This window comes from Pyrgilauda ruficollis, unplaced genomic scaffold (genome assembly GCF_017590135.1).
Source record: "Pyrgilauda ruficollis isolate IOZ18807 unplaced genomic scaffold, ASM1759013v1 scaffold57, whole genome shotgun sequence".
Taxonomy (NCBI): Eukaryota; Metazoa; Chordata; class Aves; order Passeriformes; family Passeridae; genus Pyrgilauda; species Pyrgilauda ruficollis.
This window is the reverse complement of record NW_024527377.1, coordinates 2,241,901-2,265,577: the sequence shown is the minus strand read 5'-3', so window position 1 is coordinate 2,265,577 and position 23,677 is coordinate 2,241,901. Positions and strand designations below refer to the sequence as shown.

At 41.3% G+C, this 23,677-nt stretch overlaps 2 protein-coding genes across 3 annotated transcripts; one reads left to right on the top strand and one right to left on the bottom strand.

The window, feature by feature from the left end:
* Positions 1 to 290: 290 nt before the first annotated feature.
* Positions 291 to 22,237, bottom strand: SMAD5 (SMAD family member 5). Of its 2 annotated transcripts, none has more exons than XM_041481882.1 (7): positions 22,089 to 22,237; positions 12,079 to 12,685; positions 10,640 to 10,891; positions 9,352 to 9,471; positions 8,492 to 8,713; positions 6,015 to 6,271; positions 291 to 5,111 (listed from the first exon to the last, which is right to left on the bottom strand). In XM_041481882.1, the coding sequence occupies exons 2-7, from the start codon at positions 12,479 to 12,481 to the stop codon at positions 4,968 to 4,970; spliced, it is 1,398 nt and encodes a 465-aa protein (XP_041337816.1). In that variant the 5' UTR covers positions 12,482 to 12,685; positions 22,089 to 22,237; the 3' UTR covers positions 291 to 4,967. The 2 variants fall into 2 exon arrangements, with proteins under 2 accessions (XP_041337816.1, XP_041337817.1); XM_041481883.1 differs by having other exon boundaries at positions 12,079 to 12,603.
* LOC121361467 (SH3 domain-containing protein C23A1.17-like) lies at positions 18,946 to 22,944 on the top strand. Its single transcript, XM_041482212.1, has 3 exons — positions 18,946 to 18,973; positions 21,918 to 22,126; positions 22,417 to 22,944. Exons 1-3 carry the CDS (start codon positions 18,946 to 18,948, stop codon positions 22,942 to 22,944), a joined length of 765 nt encoding a protein of 254 aa, XP_041338146.1.
* Positions 22,945 to 23,677: the final 733 nt, after the last annotated feature.

The following is a 23,677-nucleotide window of genomic DNA, read 5'->3' as shown; positions in this document are numbered from 1 at the left end:
TCAGTTGGTAGTACAAAAATAGTTCTATAAGTACTATCAAAATGATACCATTTTGGCTGGCTGCATTCTACAAGAAAAAAGAACTCTTTAAAAAATGAAGTTATGAAATAATTTAAGTCTCTGCTTCTGAGAGCACAGCAGATTTTATGTTACCAAAAAGCTACAGAAAGGTACTTTTAAAATGACAGGATCACCTGTCATGGAGAGGCATCAGCAGCAAGTTACATGTGATAAATTAACCCTTGTAAACAAATACTTGAGACACAGAGTCAAAGGAAATCAGAAGAATCTGTGGGGTTTTTGTTTTATTTATTGAAATATGAGCAGCAGTATGCAAAAAATATCTTTAAAAACATAACATAGCAAAACCTAGTAATTTTAAAATTAACAAAATAAAAAGATGTTTAGAGTTAAATGAAAAAACCTCATTGCTAGAACTGTGTTTTCTACAATGTAAACAAAAGCATAAAGGTTATGCTTGCAACAAACACAGAAGCAGGTTTATGGAGCAGCACAAGAAAGCAACATTATATTGTAATCGGATGGCTTGGTCTATTGATTTGAATTCAGAATGGGAAACCCTCCTCAACAGAAACTTCACAACTCCAGAAGAAAGTTAGTCACATGTTTGTCATTTGAAGCAAAACATTTAGAAAATGGTTTGGTTTTGTTTTTGGTTTTTGTTTCTTTGCCTTTCCAGAAACCATCACCAGCAACACTTTGAGCAAGTAAACAATATCCTGAAAAAGTTACTATTTCAGACTAGTGAGGAAGCCTGACACATTTTAATGGCCTCTAGAGTTATACTGCAAGAATCCAAGTTAATCTTACACCCAAGAATTGACAACTTTCACACTGTAATACTGTGGGGGTGGGGGGGATCATTGCTTCAAGCAAAACTAAAAGAATCCCAGCATTTTAAACAATTCTATCCTGAATCCTGACATCTGGGCTGTTTCTTCATTCTTTTGCCTGTTGGGCTGTTCTGTCAGATTTGTCTCTCACTGGTCAGTCGTGCTAGAAGGTTTTATTTTGGTCCTGTAGATACTGTAACCCAGTGTCAGCCCTTCACGCCTGATGCAGTTAATGAGTGTGATACACAGGCACTGCCTGACTGCCAGCAACGCCCAGGGGTCTAAGGAGCAACAGCCAAGCTGCTGTCTTATCTCAGGGACTATAAAAGCACTCCCAAGAAAGCCTCCAGGATAAACCTGCTCCATGCTCTCTGCTGGTATTGCCAAAGCTGCCAACCAGTGCTGGGGCTGGTGCAAAGCAGAAAGATGCCCAGAAAGAAGAAAATACACTACAGGAGCCAAATCAGTTTTTACTGAGGAGTAACATTCAGTCTAAGCTGGGCTACAGTGGAAAGGCTCCACCTGCCACTGGCTGAGTCAATCTCCCCAACCCTCTCTCTAGACCAAGGGGTGATTTCTGCACAATGTGCTGTACCAGGAGCAGCACTCCCTGCTCTCGTGACACTTCACACACTGCTGGGCACCAAACAACTTTCTATCCAATCTATCCATGCACCCATATCTGAATATTATATCAGCAGCACAGATGAACAAAACAGGATTAGCAACACCATGAACCAGTAGCACACAAAATCTGCTAACCAGAAAGCTCCCAAAAAGCCCTACCAGGAAGGACCAGAGGAGTAGAACGCAGATGAATCTGACTGGGTTTGCTGCTGCAAGCCTGCCCTGCCAAAGCCAGCAGTCACAAGGACATCCCAGCACTGCAGCTATTACAGTTCCAGAATATGCACACAAGCAGAAAAATGCCAGAGCACTTCAGTACTTAATGACAGCATCAGAAGTGGGTTAACTGGATATTATTGCAGAAATTATGGTTCAGTGCATGGGTAGCCAATCTAACCACAATACTAGCACTAAACACCAGCTCTGGCTCACAGCACCCACTGCAGCACCCATTCTTGAGTCATTCAGCTGGCCACATTAAGCATACAAGTGAACAGAGAGAAGCCAGGTAAAAAACATTTTGGATAAAGTAAAATCTTGTACCTACAACTGCAATCTTTCCTTAATTCAATGTGCCATGTCATTTATTACATAAGCTAGTCAAGAAATATAATATTCTGTAGTGTTAAATATACATATTCAGCAACTTGACAAACGTCAGGCCCCAAGAAGAAAATAGAAGCAGGATCCTGTGGCCAACTGACTTGGCATCTTATTCAATCAAAAGAACTGTCTGTGGGTTGCAGCTCCAAAGAATGAAAGGGAAGAAACCAAAGCTAAGTGGCAAATAATGTTACTCCCCTTCTCCTGAAAATGCACTCATCTGTTTTCAAACATACTTGAGAAACTGTTTAAAAAAACAAAACAGAACACAAAAAACCAAAACAGTAATACAGAAATTCCTGTACAAGAGAACATTAGGGTTCTGCAGAAGTGTTACAGTTTATTCCTTTAAGGCAATTCATAAAAAATATTTTAATGACACATAAACAATTTTAATCCTCTAAGATCATTTGTTACTTAGGTACCATAGAGATGCATGATTTCCACACTTGAGGAGAAACTGTCATTCAACAGAAGACACAAGAACTTGTTTAAAAAAAAATTTTTCTCAGGATTGCAGTAATTAACTGCAACACACCTTTTAATAAGTATTTGCATAATAGTTTTCAGCCTCTCCCCCAAACACTGAACCCTTTTCTGAAAAGGTGTTTAGGAAAGAGAAAAAGCAAGGTGAGATTAAAAAATATAATAGGGTCTTTCTGCATGCAAAATTTTGTATATAATTCACTTCTAATTCTCTTAACATGTTTCTCTCAGCCTCTTTTTTATGATATAAAGGACGGAAATATGCATATGTTATGTAATTGATTTTAGTGTTCAGTACAGTGTTTATATTCTCTACTTTGCCAAATGCAAACATCATTAAGTTCAACCAAGGCAAGTGCAAGGTCCTACACCTTGCAATCCCAGACACACCTACAGGCTGGGCAGAGAAATGACTGAGAGCAGCCCTACAGAGAACGACTTGGGGGTGATGGCTGATGAAAAGCTCACCATGAACTGGCACTGAGCACTCACAGCCCAGAAAACCAACAGAATCCTGGGCTGCATCCCCAGGAACGGGGCAGCAGAGTGAGGGAGGGCACTGCCCTCTCTGCCCTACCCTTGTGAGACCCCCACCTGCAGTGCTGAGCACAGCTCTGGAGCCCCCAGTGTGAGAAGGATGTGGAACTGCTGGAGCAAGTCCCAAGGTCACAATTCTGGTAAGAGGACTGGAGCACCTCCCCTGAAAAGAGAGGCTGAAAAAGTTGAGGCTGTTCAGCCTGGAGAAGGAAGGCTGAGTGGAGACCTCATGGGAACCTTCCAGTATCTGAAGGGGCTACAGGGAAGCTGGAGAGGGACTCTTTGTCTGGAACTGTAGTGACAGGACAAGGAGTAAGAGGTCCAAATTGAAAGAGGGCAAATTTAGCTTAGACATACAGAAGAAATTCTTTACTGTGAAGCTGATAAGGCACTGGCACAGGTTGCCCAGAGAGGCTGTGGATGTCCCAACCCAGGTAGTGTTCAAAGCCAGGCTGGAGAAGGGCTGCAGCAACCTGGTCTGGTGGGAGGTATCCCTGCCCATGGAAAGGGGGGTTGGGACTGGGAGATCTTTAAGATCCCTTCCAATCCTTAACATTCTGTGATTCTTTAGACGTGAGAGAGAAATTTCACTGTCATAGTAACACAGTCCTTTAATCCCATAAAGATGCCAACCACAGCTACAAGTCTTCTGACTGAAGCCCTGCCATCAGGGACAGGATCAAGAGCACTGTTTCATGCAGGCTACAAAGAAGTGATTACTTTTGGTCATTACCAACAGGTCTGAATTAAATTACATAATCTGGAAGTAAAAGCTTCTGCATTCAGTTACTCATTTGCTAAGCCACTCACAGTCTTCAAAGAGACTCAAACTCATACTTGAAAGTGAATTAAATACAGTGTAATCACTAATACTGCATAATGTCTACTGAGAGACTAAAAAGGCCTAACACAGATCAATTCCAGACAGGTAAAATAAACAGCTAGAACACCAAAAAGAAAACAAAAAACTTATTCCTTCCAAAAAGTAGTAAGCACTGCCATTTACAAATAGTAGTGTTTATGTTAAAATAGAGAAAGGTACCTAAAAAGAAACAGCCTTGGCAACCAAATCCAAACGGCATGAGTGTAAATCAAAGCAAAACAAGAATCACTACTCCAGAACTGTGCAGGATGTTTACCTTGGATCAATTACTACCTTAAATGGTGGTTAAAAGAGATATTACAAAACCAAAGTGGGAAAAGGCTAAGAACTGCTATTCTGCATTAATATACAATGTGTTTATGACAGCATTTTCCAATAGAAAACACAAGTGTTTTTACACCACTCCAATATTTGTAAAAAGTATATTTCATGTGTACATTTAAAAAAAAAATCACATTGTTCAATCTGAGGCAAATCAGCCATAATAAAGTCTAATTTTGCTTATGACAGATGTCAACCTTAAGATGTTAAAACACTAAGCTAAAAATACAGCTTGCAAGCTGGAGCTGCACATGTTCAAACAGTTTCATTAAAACACATTAAAAAAATCCCAAATTATGATATGTATTTATTTTCTGAAGTCGGTCTTCATTAATTCTTGTCCCTACAGGACAAAAAAGTTTTCCAGTTAAGACATTTGTCTAAGTTTTAAGGGGAAGAAGGGGAAAAGTGTTCTGAATTTTTCAACAGACTTTTTTTTTTTTCCCTTAGGGCTCAACTGTCACTTAAGCATCACAAGAACAATTTGAAATGTAAAACTGATTAGCTATACACAATGGAATTGGTCACAAAGGGATCTAAAAAAAAAAACTTAAATCATAAGATCCATTCTCCATATAGCTCACAGTATCCACTGGAAGTTTCTCTAGAATTAGAATAAGTTCGCTAAAAATAAGGCTGAAGGTGGAATATCAGCACTATGAAACAGATGAGATGGGATTAAGAGGAGAACCCATTTGTGTAAGTACTTTATCCAGCCACTGGAGGGGCCCATGAAGATGGATTTCTATCCAGCACGGGGTGCTTGTGACATCCTGCCGGTGATATTCAGCTCCCCAACCCTAGAAAACGAACAAAATGGCACTGATCAATTTGAGGACATGCTTGTCTTTTAAAATAACTACTAACAAGAAGCAGGAAATCATGATCTCAAGATACTTCTCTGAAGGTAATTCACAATCTAGTCACACTGATCTAAAGGAACAAACTTGAGGCTGGAAGGAGCAGGAGGGAAGCTGCACCTGAAGCCTGAATCAAGTCTTGCATGCCACAGCCTCCTGTGGAGCTCACTGCTGCCTTGAGGGTGACTCCTGGCCATGGCCACATCTCTCTTCTCTTTAAACTTCCTGCTCCCTCTCCTCCACACCCTCAAACTGAGCAGTATTTGTCATAACTGACAAAACCAATGAGACATCTTTTGGACAAGATGCAAACAAAACACCTGGAAAGCCCCAAGTTTTGACTCCACACTAAACCTGAGACAGACAACACCCTGATTAAATAATGCTAAGGAAACTCAAATCATGACAGATGTTCAGAAACTCAAATCATGTCTTTTTTTCCATAACCAGGGATTTTTTAAAAACTAATAATCAATTTGAAGAAGCTGAAAATTTTCTTCAATAATTATGCTCCTTTCTACTCACATTCTTTTAGTGGACTTGTTATTCACTTTACTCCTTGAAATTTAGACCATGAACTTAAATCTCCTTTAACAAAATGACAGCAACCATAATGAATAAATTCCTGTCCTGAATACTAAAGTAACTGAATACACAGCCAACATTCAATATAGAATCTGTGCTTTTCCTTTCTTGCATTGATTTCCTTCTCCCTCAGTTAATTACTTTAAATATAATTGAAAAGAACCACATCAGGCCAGAACAGCTTTGCTACAGTGCTAATGGAATTACTGCTAAATACCCAAACCCACAATAAACTTAAATACTCTCAGAATAATTTACCTTTACAAAACTCATTCGAATGGTGCACATTTTGGTGAGCTCATATACTGCTTCAAATCCATGATTGACAGACTGAGCTAAAAGCTGAGCAAACTCCTGATTGTTAAAAATCTTCAGACTGCATCCACTGGGAATCTTGCATACAGTTGTTGGATGAAAGCCATGGTGGTAGTTGCAGTTCCTGCTCTGTACAAATATGCTGCTATCACTTAAACACTCGGCATAGACTTCTCCACCAACATAGTAGAGATGAACTCCTTGAAAACAAAGATAAGAACATTTCAAATTACTTTGTTGTCTCTGATTTCAACGTAGTTATCTTAAATTCCATTTTATTGGGGAAAAAAGAGCAAATTTCTGCCTGAGGAGGTTCTCAGGAAAGCTTTTGCTTGCACTGTAGCACACTGTCTCATTTGAACACATCAGGCTCATGATACACCAGCCACTAGATGTCCTTCTCTGATCAATTACAGAATAGAATGAAAAAATTACTGCCACATTTCAACTGTTATTTCAAGCTATTTTTCAGGAGAATTTATGTGGATTTTAAATCCCCAGTTTTATACACCTGGCAGCTTCTGCTTATACCAAGTAGAACAGAAATAGGTGTGTCCTGGGAGAAGGGTCAGTGATGGGACATGAATGAGAAAGAATATCCACAGTCTGCTCTGATTTTCAGTACATTTTATCAAGCCGAAGGACAGTTAAGTCCAACTAGCTGCTCCACTTAATTACCATCAGGGTTTACAAACCTTAACATCAACAAAGCCCCCAGATTTATCACATCTGTCTGTGTTCAGCTATGCACATGTTCTGAAGTCTTTACAACATTATTATTGACTAAAAATTAATATACAAAAGCTGCCCATCCCTTCAGCACCCAAACTCAGGTTTTACATGGCTGAGATTCAGCTCCATTTAAGTCTTCCCTGCAATACCCTGAGAATCCACTACGGACCATCCCGTGATGTGCCAGAGGGGGCTGCAGCAAGTCAACAGATGCAAGTTAATCTTTCAGACAGCAGCCACTGCTGTGAACAGTGCTAGACCCACCTGGGACTAAGGTAGGATGGAGGTTACAGAGGAACTGTTGGCTTCAACAACTACAAGCAGCTGTCAGAGAATCTGGGGTGGGCAAGACTGCATTTTCACAACACAACCCTATTTATTTAAAAAGGCAGTGACCACCACTTGCCAGCTACAGTAAAAAACCTTAGCACATAGGATTGGGTGGTTCTAAGGAGACAAAACTTCAAGACCTTTCAAGCAAAAGCCATAAATAAGCAGTATTTTATCTCTAAACAACATTAATTGTTGTTGGAACTGTTACCATAAAGCAAAGCTTAAGTTCCATAATTACTATCAGAGATGCAGACATTTTAAAGCTCATTACTATTCTACAGTATGATGATGGGTCCTGGTTACACTTCTGACCTTAGGCAGATGCACAAGATTTCTCTGTCTATACCACTAAAAGGGGTGAGCCAAAACAAAACAGCCTGACAAACCACCCATGCCCCAAAATCACTTGTTCTCCTTTATAATATTATAATTTTTTTTGGACAACTGCATTGCAGAGCCAAGTTTCCAACAGACACAAACAGAACTTCTGGTTTCTAAATTATCTGCAAAATTTGGTCATATTTATAGTAGTTCCTAATTAAAAGAATGTTATGGGACAGGGTGAATTTTCATCAATCAAAACTCAAGACCAACTTTACCAAATGCTCTTAGGTGGTAAAAAGGCTTCTAAACATGTGTAAGAGAAACACGGTTCTCTTCTCAGGACTGAGTTAATCACAAAAAAAAAAAAAAATTCAGAAAAAGTGTTCTACAATTTAAGATAATCCAGGCACATTCCATCAAAGATGAAAACGGTGCATCTCTATGTACTATCAGCCAAAACAGTACAGGAAAACTAGAAGATCTTGCAAAACCTGCTGTCTCCAGGAATCCCTCCCACACACATCCACGCCCCATGGATTCACTCAGACAAATGAGCCCTTGCAGTTTTGCATTAGCACTTCAAAGTCCTGCTGCCAACTCACCAAGATATTTGAACATACTGCAGACAGAAGGTACTACCTTACAACAACAAAACAAAAAAAATCTCTGACATACTGCAAAGGTGTATGCAGAATTTAAGAAGCAGATATAATGTGGAGTATCATGGCATATCCTGTAATGTTTCTTGGTGCTGAAACGCAGACCACTACATCTACCCTAACAAGCAAGCCCCAATGGCAATCTATTTTGGTAAGGAAGGAGTAATATTTAGTCTTTTTAATTAGTGACAAAGAAAAATGCATGCAATTCCTGACTTATTAGAATCAAACCGGGCCTAACTAAGTTTTCTGATACTGGAGAGGTAGATAATGTATCACATCTCAGATTACCTCTAGCATTTTCATCTGAGAATTATCACTGCTGCTAGAAATAAAACCAAGGATTGGTTCACAAGACAAACTCAGTTTTACCTTTGCCAATGTGCCGTCGAGTGTTCTCGATCGTTGAGTTGCGATTAACGTTGGACAGCAAACCTAAGCAGAACCTGTTCTTGTTGTTGGAGGGATCTGTAAACCCATCTACTAAGACACTTGTGGAAGATGCATGGAAAGCCTCCCCAACACGGTTATTTAACTCATAATACACAATGGAACACCAGTGTTTGGGTTCTTCATAGGCAACGGGCTGAACATCTGAAAAGCAAATGGAATTAACATTTATATAAATGTTAAAATATTAAAGCTACAACTGTCAAGCAGACCTTCCAAAACACCAACAGCTAAGTAAAATCTGAGTAAACAATTATAATGGGTAACAAATGTGATGATTATAATCTTAAAGATTTTGATCTTTGTGCATTTTAGCTGGCCAGTTGATTTTATGATTTTTTTTTTACAATTTTAAGCCTGATATTACACAAAAACAACCTTTACATACACAAAAAAGACTACGTGATAGCAGGTAAAACATAACTCTTCTGCCCACTCTTAAAAAATCTCTTATAACTGGTATTTTGGGACTCAATTTTCAGAGCCTTTGTGCAAATGTTATTCCAACAACAGGCAAAGGCTGCAGAAAAGAAATGAAAAAAAAAATTCAACTCACTGTAAGCAATATTATGCACCTGAGGCTTTGAAAGGAACAGATGAAAATAAAAATAAGCAAGGTAAGTTTATTTCTCAATTATGTCTCTAACAGCCCCAGTTTACCTAGGAGGGCTGCTTCCACCTACCAGCAAGATTTACTGACCCATTTGAAATTATTCATTCAGATTGGTCATGAGTTGCAGGATGCCAAACTATGTAATTTTACACCAGACTATACAACTTACCTCTGGTAGATATATTTGGCATGATCTGAGGGATCATTGTATTGCTTGTGTCCATAGACTGTGAATTATCCTGCCCCATTTGGTCATCAGGAGGCATATATGCAGGAGGTGGAGTATCAGCTACAAGCATGAAAAAAATAAGAATAAACTTCAACAATTTAGAGTATTTATTTATACATTCTACAGTTGTAAACACACAAAAATATTCCCCAACAAGATGTTAAAAAATTTGGCCTTGTTTTCAAATAAATCTGAACACAGCCAGCTGTCTTTACAGTAAACTCCTTCAATAGCTGAAAGTTCATCTATGGAACCAATAACAACATTGGAAACTTGAAAAAAATAAGAGATGCACATTTTTCTTTCTGCATTTTCTTTTCTTTAATACCTGCACTCCTGCATTTGGGCTTGATGACTCTGCTTCCCCCTTTTTGTCACACAAACATGAGCTTTCTTGCCTACCCTCTTCTCAGTGTTCAAAAACAAAGCAGTAGAAGAAACAACTATTTGCTTAATATAATAAAGGCCTAGAACAATTTGGGGGTTTTTGCTGCTCCTGCAGGCTGAGTTCATTACAGAAGTGTGGATGTTTCCTTCCATCAGCACAGCACTCAGTGTGGCAACACCCCACTATGCCCCATAAATGCAGCAACCCCAGTGATCCCAGTACTTGGCCAACAGATACCCTCTCACTGGGACAATTCTGGGGAACTGAGCAACCAGACTACAAAGATGAGGCCACTGAGCTAGTGGAAAAATAAAGTCTTTACTCTTATTAAACTCCTGGCTTTATAAACCACACCAATAATCAGACAGAACCAGTAAGACTTCTTTCCTTTGGCCCTATGAATTGCTTTTTCTGTGTTTTCCAACTCATTTAAACAGAATCAGTTTAATCCAATCTGTTCCCAACAAAAATGTTACTTTTTTCCAGTTAAACACCTTATTTTAAATGTTTTTATTCAATGAAATACATCAGTAAGCTTCCTGTTCAGCATCCTGCATTTGCTTTCTTTTCATTGCTATTCTTCTTCTAAAGTACAGATCAGTTATGCTGTAGTGAAGCTGTACAAAAAACCCTCACCAGTACAAAAATCACTTGACAAAAATCAGTTGGAAAAATAAAACTGTAACATTTAACTTCGACCAGTGACAAAACTAGGAAGAAAATCCCATAAAATGCAAAAGAAAAAACCATTTATGGCAAACCAATTCCTGAGGTCACGGGTCACAACAACATGTGACATTTCAGTGATTTTTACTGAACTGCCATTCAGGCTGTACTCACCTGGCAGCTGAAAGGGACTGGATGGCCCAGAGCTGGCTGGGGAGCTCGGGTAAGTGCTGCTGGCTGGAGAAGGGGGGTAGGGGCTGTTTGGTGAGATGGAGAACGGAGTGCTGTTGGGCTGCTGGAAGGAGTCCGGAAATGTCGCGTTGTGTGGCATGTGGGGCTCATTGTGGCTGAGGTTTCTGAACTGAACTAGCAGACTGTGCTGGGGGTTGAATTCACTATGTCTAGGCACTAACACTGGAGGTAGAACTGCAAAAAACAAACAAAACCCAGATACATTTAGACGAAAACCTGAGATATAAGGTAAGAGATACAAATAATGTGCTATTCTGCTCATCGTGATAATTTCAACTCTAGCGGGGGTGGAAAGAGGAGCAGGGGATGAATGTGGCATGCCTTTACCCCCTTTATCCTCTCCTTCATTTTTTCACATCAGTCTTAATGGAAGACTCAAACTTTACTCTTGCAAGAATCACAAAAACACACGCACATATATTTCACACAACTCGAAGATGACCTTTTTTAAAAAATAATAAACCAAACCAGGCTACATGTGGCACATACTGAAATACTGATGCAGAAGTGCAAAACTTACACCTGCATATGTTGGCAAATCAGAGAAAATGAAAATACAGTCTCTATTACTACAGTCAAGCTATATAGTTACATATTGTTCTTTCCACTGAAGAGAAACAAAATCTGTACTGCCATATATTTTAACTTCAGGACTGCTGGAGTCTGGAATTCCAGTGCTGCAGCAGTGCACTTGAGCACTTCAGTCAATGCAGTAGAGTTACAACCACTTTGGGGAGCAAGGGAAGCAACTTCTCACCACACTGTCCAGAGCAACATTATTCATCTCTCCCACTGCAATCCCAAGCCTCCTCACCTTTCCCACAGCACACTTTAACAGCAGGCTCCTTACCTGACACACATCTGACACATACCTTCCTCTAACTGATCACATCTCCTGGTTATACTCATCTCTGCTGTCTCCTAACTGGAAGTCATGTGGGGAACTCTGCCACCCTAGAATTTTATTAATTTTATTTTTCATCTCCTCAGTTCATGTCACACATGGATTAAACAGCAAGGCCTTGAAAGGCAGCCACCAACCTTCCTGCAAGGACTGAGATTTTGAAACACGTTTCTCAAAGAAACTGAACCTGAAAGAACACATCACTGCATTCTATTTCACGACAAAGGAGAACTTTGCTACTAACTTTAAGGGCAGCAGACTTAAGAAGGCTGTGGGGAAAAAGGTGATCCCAAAAACCCCACCAGTAATGTGTACTTTGAACACTCCTCTCCCAGACTGCCTCACACACCACTTTCAATTGGTTGTACAGTACCCGAGGAGGAAGAGGATGGAATGAATAGTTAAGCGGTTACTAAAGATTCAGTTTCGTTTTTAGGACAAGAACTTTCAAACATACCTGGGCTCTCCACCCTCTTGTAGTGGTATGGATTGATGCAGACTTCCTTTTGTTTGGATCCAAAAGGAAATTCACAAATATCCAAGGGCTTCAGCTCGTGATGGCTCTGTAGATCCGGCCAGCGCCACACACGACAGTAGATGACGTGGGGAAGGCCTTTCCTGTGAGACACCTGCAGCCGTCCATCCAAAGAGCGGGGGATAGTAACGCACTTGCTGGGCTGCCCTGGGCTGCTCAAGGCTTTCTCCAGTTCTTCCATAGCACCCTTTTTCTTTTTCAGCTTTTTTACCAAAGCATCAACAGCTTTTTCTGCCCATTTTTCCTCTTCATCTCCTTGTTTCCAGCCCAACAGACGCTTTACAGCTGGGCTAGTAAAGGAGAACAAACTGGCCATTGACGTCATTTGACACAAGTCTTCAAAAAGTTTGTTGGGCTTTGTCTGTTGGGTTATTTATTTGTTTTTTTCCAAATAAATGTCAGTGTACACCCAAAGCACTTATTGCAACTGATGAGCCGTATTATTTCCTGGAGGATGACAAATGAACATAGAGATGTCAGTGATGAAGCCTTCACATCAAAAATGATGATCGATTCCTCCAATTTAGTTCTAGTAAAAAGATAATTTAACAAGGAATTAGTAAACAAGTAAAGGCAGTGGTAAAACAAAAGGCATATATGAGAAGACTTCCTGTTTCAACCCTAGCATTGCACCAGATTTTGTTTCAAAACAAAATCCCAGTAGTACTATGACCCCACTCCAAAGAAGTAATCAGTCCCCAAAGCTTGCACTACTGGTCAGTGGGAAAAGGGACCATCAAGGGATGATGGTCAGTAGGGACAGCACAGTTCCCGTTAACACTCCTTAAATTGATTACTTTCTCTCAGAAGATAGGCTTGAGGAATATGCTTTAAAACTAGAAATATATCTCTGTCATGGTGCTGCATTAGAAGGCTAAACCTGCTATGAGAAAACTTCCCTGAAGAAACAGGGAAGAGGCAGGGTGGAACCACCAGTTCCAAGGCCAATATTGCACAGAAATACTCAGCTTCTGAAACGGATCTTTATTTCCAAAAAGGAAAAAAATCCTAAAGCATCTGCTTTTTCTTCAGCTCTAATTAGTTACCCCATGATTTTGAGAGTATTAAAAGAAATTAGGAAGAAACTGTAGACGAAGAAAAGAAAGCACAATTAAAATAAAAACCCAATAAAAAGCACAAACCAAACCTTCTCCAGCCACCCAGAGAGGTGGTCAACCTTTTTTTAGCTGTAGCTAATTTTATGCTGCACTTCCTTGTATCTTTTAAGAAGAGTATTTGAAGAGATGGATATTTTTAGCCTTGGCAAAAGAAAATTGTTTTCTTCTCCCCAGAAAAAAGAAGGGGGGAAAAGACATGGTGGAGTAAGCACTAGAAATGTGACCTTTACTACAAAGTGCCTCGGAAAGGAGAAGAGCAGAACAACTGGCTCATGAATGGTGTTTTACCACTCACCAGCCCTAATGCAAATCCTCCCCCCAGCAATTTAAGGAGTACCGATGACAAGAGGAAATGATGTGCTGTGGCAACGAACTGATAAGAACTTGTAAAATCCCTTGTGAATACTAAATAAGCAAGTATAGACAATGAGCAGCTGGCAAAAAGCAAGAGCAGAGCTAAGAGAAAGGATGTCAATAACAAAAGATGCTTCCTCTCTTGCTACAGAGACTGCCAAACAACATTGTCTCTCCACTTTTGATAAACCACGGTGAATTAGAACACCTACCCCAGCCCAAGACATCAAATCTGCACATAAGAGAAAAAGGGGGTTGTGGGGGGGGGTTGGGAGCAAAATGTTAAATATCTCTGTGCTGGTTCTCTTAGAGTGCTACCTTTAATCAAGAAGATCTTTTTTCCTCCATCTTTGATAAACTAAAAGTCATCTGATAAGGCTTTTTAAGTGTCTGGGCACATTTACAGGCTCACTCAGGCACTTGGACAGATCTTTCTATACAACAAAACCATGTGCTAAGCAGCAGCAGCCAAAGCTACAGCAAACATCCCCAGACAAGGCAGTTATGTCCCAAGTGTAACCATCCTATATTTTCTATTACGGAGTTAGAGGGCAAGGAAAGCAGGGAACAAACCCAAGGACACTTGGTGTTCCTCTACAGGAAAAAAATCCATTTATTTCATGCAGTAGCTTAATCCCATTGGTACTTCTTTGATTATTCAACTTTGTTTTGCTTTTCCAATTTTTTTTCCATATTACTGAAACAAACAGAAATACTGTTTGAAGGTCTTTCTTCCCAGAGCTCTCACAAAAAAACAAAATGGAAAAAAAACCGAGAAGTCTCCCACTACTTCAGTAACTCCCTAGAAGAAGGCATTGAGAAAAAACTAAAGGAAAAAACTCAAATAATTATGTATCACCTGTTTTCTTCAGAAATATCACCATGTCTGCACTTTGAGACTAATTTAGTTCCCTCGGACTATTACACATAAGAATCTTTGCACCCTTCAAAGTAACAGGAAATACATAAAGGGAAATAAACTTGGCCAGGAACTCAGACTGAATTTTTTCTTTTACTGAGGATAAAAGTTTACCGTTTAAAAAAGTAAAAGCTGTTTATAGTTGCAACTAACTTAACTTTCAACCCTGCATACATTCAATAGCTGCAAGATCAGCAACTGCTCACACCCCTAGAAAAGGAAATGAACCCACCTAGACTCTCAGACCAGAAGACAATTCAAATGTTCTATTTTTGCTTCCAGCTATGCTTTCAAAGAATCTTATGCATCATCAAGGCAGAAGATGCGCTGGAAATTCCTCTAGTTAAGTTAAGCTCAAAGGAGATCTTAACAAACATCCCCTGATCTATCCCATTACAGGAGCCCCATCTGTATTAAGAAACCAAATTTAAAGATCTACAATTCTATGCTATGATCATGTAAAATTTTATTTTGTTTTTTATTATTTTGAACGTAATGGATCAACTAGGAAAGATTTTATTTGTTTTATATAATTTTAACATCATTTACCCACAAGTACACTCATGGAATAAACAAGCTCACTAAAAGGAAAGGAAGTTGGAACAGTTCTACTAAGATGATATTTTGCAGTAATTAGTATTTGTAGAGCAAGTGGCAAGGGAATTATGATAAATGACTGTCCTACAAACTATCATTTTAGAAATAATCTGCCAGCAGTAAGTAACATAATTAACTCTAAAAACTTTACATTGGAGGTCCCATCAACAAAAGCAAAGCCTGGTAATACAAGTATTTCAGAAGCATCAGAACAGATTTGACCAAAACTGCTTCACCTTCTTCAAAAAAAGTTTGCACATACATGCTTGTAACTCTAACCACTGAAAAATGAGACTGCTGAAGTCCTTAATACCATTCACTGTAACTCCACTCTGGCCACTTATGAGGCTTTAAAGACTCTTCTGTAGTGTATTTGAACCTGCTCAAGAAAATCAAGGGCAAGAAAGAAAATGCAACAAAATACTAACAGGGTTTGAGAAGTAAAAAATGACACTGAATTTATCCCACTGCACACCTGCCTGCAGTTCATTTTGCATGGCAAAACACGGAAGGTTTACAGCTTTTGCCTTTCTTAAGAAAACAAGGCAGAATTAAAAAGGTTCATGAATCATGAGCTGGCTTCATGAGCTATTTAAGGCCACAAAGCCGTAGGTTCAGGTATTTATGTAGAAACCAAACATTTCCATGTAGAAACTGCAATTCATGCAGGGTTTTTAGATTTCTGAATGTGTGGCATAAACCACATTTAGAACATTTACTTGCATTTGCTGTAATTTCAGTATCTAATTTGTGAAAGGTTTCTAAGTAATCCTGACATCTGCCAGGAACAGCTTCCCCAGATCATCTGTACTTACAATCAATTTCTTCTGAGGCTTAAAAGCACAAGTTATGAGCTGTGATTGCAGTACCACAGAGCATCATTGAGCTTTGAATACAGAAACAAATGCTTTAAAGAGTCACATTCTCATTCAGTGGTGCACAAATTACTCTTATTGCTGCACCTCTAGACACAGCTGGTAACAACTTTCACGGGAAAAAAGCTTGCTTAAATTTCCTTACGAGGCAGAGGGTCTATTATGCATTACCTTCTTTTATTAAACAACTTTTCAGCTGAGCTACAAGAGAATATAGACTGAAAACCACAATGTTACATTAAAATAAAAAGCTACAAATACTCTTTAAGGAGCGAGTGTAATGAATTACATGGAGTAGCATGAGGGGGCTTTCAAAGGGCAAATGTAAAAGGAAGTAATCATTGTATCAAAATTAGACTTTGGGGCATGCATTATTTACACTTTAAAAGTTCTTGTTAATGACTACAGCAAATGGAAGGAAGCTAGTTGGGTGAACAGGTCCATTGTGCGAACCCCCTCCTTAATACTTTAGCCAGCCAGCCAGATATAAACAAAATTGGCCAACAACAGAACTTATATTTCATTTACGCAGATGGAAGAACTCTACCACCTTCCATCTGTCATCACAAATCCCAAGGAACTTGACTTCCCTTTAGTAGTTCTTGTGGAATTTTCTTAGTCTACTCCATTAAACTGGCAAGTTCAGTAGGTTCATTTGATGTCATACCAAGGAATCTCCTCCTGGCTAAAAGGACCTGAGCAAGAGCCACTGCAGAACAGAAAATGTAACATTACATATGGTGTACCTATTTTCATGAGATGCATTTTGTATGTAACATGTTCTCCCATTGATTCCAAACTAATTTCTCACATGTAAAATCTAGGTTTGAAGTACTATTAACCAAGCAAACCATCATCCCAAGCAGCAGGGAAGTGAATGATGCTTTCAGAAGCACAAGAATAAAATGGGTAAAATCATTTTAAAATGGGTAAAACCAATAACCCTCCCTTCCTACTGCCAGTACTAAGGCTGTTTTCAAGTACACAAGGACTATTCTCTTCCCACTGATTTACTTGTTTGCAAATTCAGAAGCCTCCTGTAGCATCATAGCCAGTATGAAACAAGGAACTTCACTGCTGATGATTAGAAGCTGTTTTGAGACTCAACTCCATACAATAAACAAAGCACCACTTATAAGCAGCAGCACAACTGGGAGTTCATTAGAGCTGCTGCAGATCTGCAGTTAAAGCTGCTCTGCAGTCAGCTCTTGTGCTTAACTTTATTGCCCTTCAAACTCAGAAATGCTCAAGTATTTTGACTCCATACACACATTAACATACATATTCATAGAGAAAGCTCAGAAACTCAACTGCAGTAGTATATTATAGTGTGTTGTGCTATATACACAGATCAATACTTTCTTTAAAACTACAACCTCACACATCATTTCACTTGGTTTTATTAAAATCCTTCTTTCCTTATAAATTTCCTGACAGGAACTGTGCAGGATTGTGCTTGAGTTTTATTATCATTTTCCCAAGCTTACATTGTAGCCCAGCACACAGTCCCATGCAATGGCACATATTAAAAGAGTCTTCTCTTGAAGAAAAGAGAAATGTTAGCTGCACAGTTTCTCCATACACATCAAGCATAGCACAGATCTCAACATGACACTGTGGTTAAAAAAACTTGTTCAATGAACTTGAAGGGCCTGCATCCTTCAAACCATTGCCACAGCCTCTCCACAGAAAAGATCTCTCTTCAATTACCCTGTGTAACATCTCAGCCACAAGGAATACCACCAATGAAAAAACTTCTTTTGCCTCTTCTCCCCATAAGTTTAAGTAAAAGATGAAAGAGATTTTATAAATTATATCAAAAAGGAACTTGTGGTATTTTCACGAGAACTGGCATCCAGCTGACAAAAATCTACCTAAGTGCTTTTACCCTAGCACTAGATTTCTTGCTTCAAACGTGCCTTGTAAGGCAATATAATCTAACTGATAATATATGTAAACAAGAAGAGAAAATAACTGTCTGGTATCTTCAAAACTTTTACTGTGACTGCCCTGCAAACAGAAAAATCTACTGACAATTGCTGACAGGGCTTTCTCACACAATACTTTTGCTTTTAATTTCCACATCTGTACACCATCTAACACAGCATAAAAAAAATGCTGAAGCATTTAGCTCTGTCAGCTGAGAAGTATTTAACCAGAACTCTCTTATAAAAAAACTAACAAACTCTGAGGCTCAGCACAAGCAGCAAGTAATACAGTGTACATAGAAGAATATAATTCAGATAGCAAAATGATGCTTCTGTTTCTTCTTAAAGTTTTCTCAGAAATTATTGTCAAAAAAGAATACCAGTGATAATGATACATACCACAAGAGAGGTCCAGGCAAAGAGATCACTAAGAGAGCTCCACTGCATTTTCAAAGCACCCTCCCTTCCATCTGATGTCAATAAAAGCTCAGAAAAATTAAAATCGAAGAACAGTTTTGAATTCATTCTGCATCATGGCAAAATTTGAGTTTAACTCTGATACAGGGGAAGGGAGAGGGAGGGAGAAAACACCAGAACTTGCTATGCCTAAAATGTTCTATTTCTTAAAGTATCCACATTTACAACAAAAAAATCCAGTGCTCCCCATGGCCCTGGTCTCTGCAGCTGCTCTAATTACTGAGCAATTAGCTTTTGTAGAAATTCTCAAAACTATAATTTCCATCTTAGAAGCAAAACCTGTCTTCCTTAAGTGTTTTATCAGAACTGTACATTTTCTCACTTTTCTATTTCAGCTAACTGGCACTTTCCAGCCGAACTATTATGTTGGAAAATGCCACCATCAACAGTAGACAGCCCTGAAACTGCCTCCTGTTTTTAAGGTTATTTAAGATCTACTCTAACCAAAGCAGATAACTACAACTTAGAATCCATTTCTTAATTAAAATTCCAGAGAAAAGCACTGCTACATTTCACTAAACATGAAAACAAAGGCCTATGCCTCCATTGGTAGGTTGGACATGAACAAGCAAGTGGGTGATTAGGAATGACCTCAGTACCACACTTGGGAGACAAAAATGGGAAAATAAAGGGCATCTTGTACTTTTCACAAACCCTAAAGTATGCTAAAAAATTAGCAAACTGGACAAAGCCTTCTAAAAATATAGACTCTCTTGTGCAAGACCTTCATTAAAGACCAAGATTCTAAAAACTATGAGTTGGCAACAGAAAGTATAACCTGCAAAATGGGACAGCCAAAAAGCTTTAAAAGAAGACAAAAAATAAAGATGTATATGTGTGTGTGTGTATACACTTCATTCCAAGTGAATTGCATTAAGCCTGTGACAAGTTTACAAAAGCTACAGGATTGGAGGGAACACTGACAATGGTAATTCAGCAAGTTTTTTTTTTCCCCCTTGCACAGAATGAATGAATGGCAAAGTATTCTAAATTTGTCAGTTTGTGACATCCACTGACCCAGAATTCAGAGACACTACTTCATAGTTGGTGTATCAGTAGCAGGGACTCTGACAAAGATCCTCTGTCAAGGATGACAGTGCTGGCAGGCTCAACCTCGGTGGTAGGTCAGTGGGGATACGGACTTGGCAGGCAGCGTGCTGCACCTTGCCAACCCACGCTGGTCAAGCGCTCCAGTGCCAGCCAAACTCTTCTACGTGGTCACAGGAACACGGCTAAAAAGGCTTCCAGAAAACAGGGCAGGAACTTGCACTGTGACTAATGATAACGGCAGAAGTGTTAAATTACTGCTCAGCTTGCTTTTAATGAGCTGTTATCGTTAGCCATGAAGATATCTCAAGTGCACTCAGCTCACACAAGAACAAATCTTCTCGTTTTGAACACGAGCTCCTTACCTGTTATTAAAAAAAATCAGTAAAGATCTTTAAAGAAACATTAACAGATTAAAATTCATTCCACCAGATCTAACAGAGATATTTGAAGAAATGCGTATTTTAACTTAAAAAAACCAAACAAACATGAAGGTAACCAGCAAGGCCTTAACTGGAAGGAAGGGAACACACAGGGACTTGCACAAAATTGCCACAGGAGTATTTCTGCAGGTACGTAATTCAGCCAAGAGCAATAAAAGAGTTCCTAGCACTTTCCTTAGACATCTATAAAGAAAATAGAGGACAGTTTTCTGCAATTAAATATGTCCTCCAAAGCATTAAAGATCACAACATAATTTGCAAAGAACATTCAAAGCCCAAAAAGTTCCTTAATTGAGCATGAGTGCTCCATCTTGGGAGACATTTTTTTTCCAGCTCAAATAATATTCTGTGATCATAAAAACTCTGTACAGATCACCCACTCCAGGTGCAAGATTAAAAATCTGACTTCCTAACAAGTACAAAATAGTACAAGGTCAACAATTACAGTTGTTCCTTCAAGTTCCATTAGAGGTTAAAACGACAAACCTCAAAAAAACCCAAAAAAACCACCCACCACAGCTGCACACGGCAGCACACTGTTGTGATCTTTTGTCACCAACAGAAAGAAAGGCAGAGGAAGACTGTCTTCCTTCTTTTCCATTTGTCAGCCCCATCATGATTGTCAGTCTGGGCTTCCATCAGGAAAGTCCTCTTCAGAAAAAGAGAAAATTCCTATCTCAAATGTATGTCCTCCACATTTGAAAGGAAAAGAAAGGTTTGAAAAAGGTAGGTAAGCACATGGTTTGCTGGGGTTTTATTTTGCAGAAATAAGTGGCATTAGTCACTTAGCAGCAATTTCAAGGCCAAGTGAACAAAATTTTAATATCAGAAGTAAGAGTAAACCACTATCAAACGGTAGGGATTAAGACATTAAATCCAACACAGACAGGGCACTCTCAAAAGTTACAACACACTAATTATGAAACATCTTCAATTAAGTTATTTGCTGCTTCTATTAACTTCCACTACCACTAGCTGCCAACTTCATAAAGCTTTACAGGTTTTGATGAGCACAGGCACATGTCTGCAAGTGTTTGCACCTTTTTCTTTACTCCAGTCAAACTGTGATTCCTCAGAATACCAGGAAGATATTCTGTGCAGAACTTCTATAACTGACACGCAATGAACTACTCTCATTTCAGTTTTCATTCTTTTAAAGCCACCCATGGAAGGCTAATTATCTGAAATTAACGAAGGAATGAAAACAGCATGAGATTTCATCTAAACCCATCATATACTGACAGTCTAATTTCCCACGACAGACAAAACTTTGCTGATGCAAATTCTGACAGTTATTCCTTGGCAGTTTTGCTAAAGCAGCGAGCCCAAGTGATTCACTGCATGGAATTTCTAAATCCCTACCTATTCTACCAAGACACTCAACAACTATTACTGAACCTATTCAATAATACAGTCAACACTACTGCTGAATCAGTTCTTCCCTATCTCACTTTCCTGCGAAATATCACTCAATCACCTTAAGGTCACATTAGAAACCCCACAACTGGAACAAAGCACAGATCATTTGATTTCCAGTCTTGTGCTTTTAACCGCAAGAGCATATTTCCTCTATTAAATTTACAACCCGCAGAAGACAAAACCTGCCGTTCTAAATCACCGAAGCTGTGCATCTGTTGTCAGGCAGCTGTCAGGGCTGGGCGCACGCGAGGAAGGCCAAGGTGGACAAGTGTGTGTTTGTGAGAGCCGCGCGTGTGTGGGAGCCCGCACATCGCCTCCCTGCCAGCGCCTGCAAACGCGTTTGTTGCTCTCCCCTCGCTCGGTCAGGCCTGATTCCAGTTAAGAGAGTCCTCGTCTTAAAAAAAAAAAAAAAAAAAAAAAAAAAAAAAAACCAAAAAACCCAAACAACAAAAAACAAGAGACAACCCTCTCGAGTGCCGACCACTGCGATGTCCGCTCCCGTACCGGCACCACGCGTGTCCGAGCAGCCCCGCGGGCGCCCCCGCGCTCTCCTCTCCCTCCCGGGGCTGCTCCTTCCCCCGCAGGCCGCTCCCCGTCCCCTCCCGCCCCGCCGGGACCCCCGTGTCACCGCGGGCCCGCTCGAGGCCTGGGCCCCGTCTACCCCCGCACCCCCACCGCTGCCCGGAACCCGACCGGCAGCGCCGCGACCCCGCGGCCCGCAACCCTCCCCCAACCATTCCGCCGCCCCGACCCACCCGGCGCGGAGCAGGCGGCCTCCCCGGTGCGAGTGTCCGTGAGGCGCCGGCTGGGCCGCGGCCGCCGCTGCTGCTGCTGCAGCGAAACTTTGCCGGGGGAGGCGGCGGGACGGGAGCGGCGGCGGCGGGGCCGGCGGGGCCAGCGCCGGGACCCGGATGTGCGCGAGGGGCGGGGCCGCGCGCGCGCCACGGCGGCGGCGGGAGGAAGCGGGAAAAGGGCCGGGCCCGGGTGCTGTGTGGGAAGGGGCTCTGTGGGGAATTGACCCCACTCTGTGAAATAAATGCAAATAATGAATTAGTAAATAAGTGTGTGGGGTTCGGTGTCCAGAAAGTAACGTACCACGTAACGGAAGAATACAAAAGGCCCCGAAGGTCCCGCTGCGATGGCGGGCGCTGCTGGGGCCGAGGGTCGGCACTCTCCCGCCGTACCGTGCCCCAGCCGTACCGTGCCTCAGCGGTACCGTGCCGCAGCCGTACCGTGCCTCAGCGGTACCGTGCCGCAGCCGTACCGTGCCTCAGCGGTACCGTGCCGCAGCCGTACCGTGCCTCAGCGGTACCGTGCCGCAGCCGTACCGTGCCTCAGCGGTACCGTGCCTCGGCGGTATCGTGCCCCAGCCGTACCGTGCCCCGGCGGTACCGTGCCCCGGCGGTACCGTGCCCCAGCGGTACCGTGCCTCAGCGGTACCGTGCCCCAGCGGTACCGTGCCCCAGCCGTACCGTGCCCCGGCGGCACCGTGCCCCAGCGGTACCGTGCCTCAGCGGTACCGTGCCCCAGCCGTACCGTGCCCCAGCTGTACCGTGCCCCAGCGGTACCGTGCCTCAGCCGTACCGTGCACTGCTGCCCGGCAGCGGCTGACACCGGCCTGGGCACGGGGGCTGTTCTCACAGAGCCACAGACTCACTTGGGCTCGAAAAGAACTGGAGATCACTGAGCCCAACCGCTGACCAACACCACGGTGTCAACCAGACCATGGCACTGAGGGACACACTCAGTCTTTCCTGAAACACTTCCAGGAACAGTGACCGCCACCTCCCTGGGCAGCCCCTTGCAATGTCTGAGCATAGTTTCTGCGAAGAAATTCCTCCTGATGCCCAACCTGGTGCAGCTAAAGACTGTGTCCTCTTGTCTTGTCACTGCCCAGGAGCAGAGCCCGACTCCTACCTGGCTGCAACCTCCCTCCAAGGAGTTGTAGAGAGAGGGATGGTCCCCCCGAGCCTCCTCTCTGGTGGGACTGGGTGTTATCCACAATGTCTTGGGGCAGTCGAGGTCCTCCAGGGGGCTGTGTCTCGGAGTAAATTACTAAAACACTCAGTAAAGCTTCAAGAAAATGTGTCAGTAGTGTTAAGGATGGCTCTATAAAGAATTGCACGGATGAAGATTTTCCTGCTGTGTATAATGCCACTATGGAACAGACTTTACTGTCCTCGTTGTGTGACATGGAAGTGAGCACTGTTGCCTCAAAGCTGCTTTTGGACTGCACAGAAGAAAATTTCAAAGACGCACTGGGCCAAAAACATGTCTAGTGTGCCACAGCAGGGTCTGACCTTGGTTAAGCATACTGCAGGCACAAGTGTTTCTTGTCATTTTT

Coding starts and splice junctions, on each gene's coding strand:
- SMAD5 (XM_041481882.1), bottom strand. CDS start 12,481: ATGACGTCAATGGCCAGTTTGTTCTCCTTTACTAGCCCAGCTGTAAAG. Junction 9,472..10,639: donor CAGTCCCTTTCAGCTGCCAG/GTGAGTACAGCC, acceptor TCATGCTTGTAG/CTGATACTCCACCTCCTGCA. Junction 8,714..9,351: donor GCCAAATATATCTACCAGAG/GTAAGTTGTATA, acceptor TTTGCTTTTCAG/ATGTTCAGCCCGTTGCCTAT.
- LOC121361467 (XM_041482212.1), top strand. CDS start 18,946: ATGAAAACAAAGGCCTATGCCTCCATTG. Junction 18,974..21,917: donor AAAGGCCTATGCCTCCATTG/GTAGGTTGGACA, acceptor CTTCCCCCGCAG/GCCGCTCCCCGTCCCCTCCC. Junction 22,127..22,416: donor CCTCCCCGGTGCGAGTGTCC/GTGAGGCGCCGG, acceptor TTCGGTGTCCAG/AAAGTAACGTACCACGTAAC.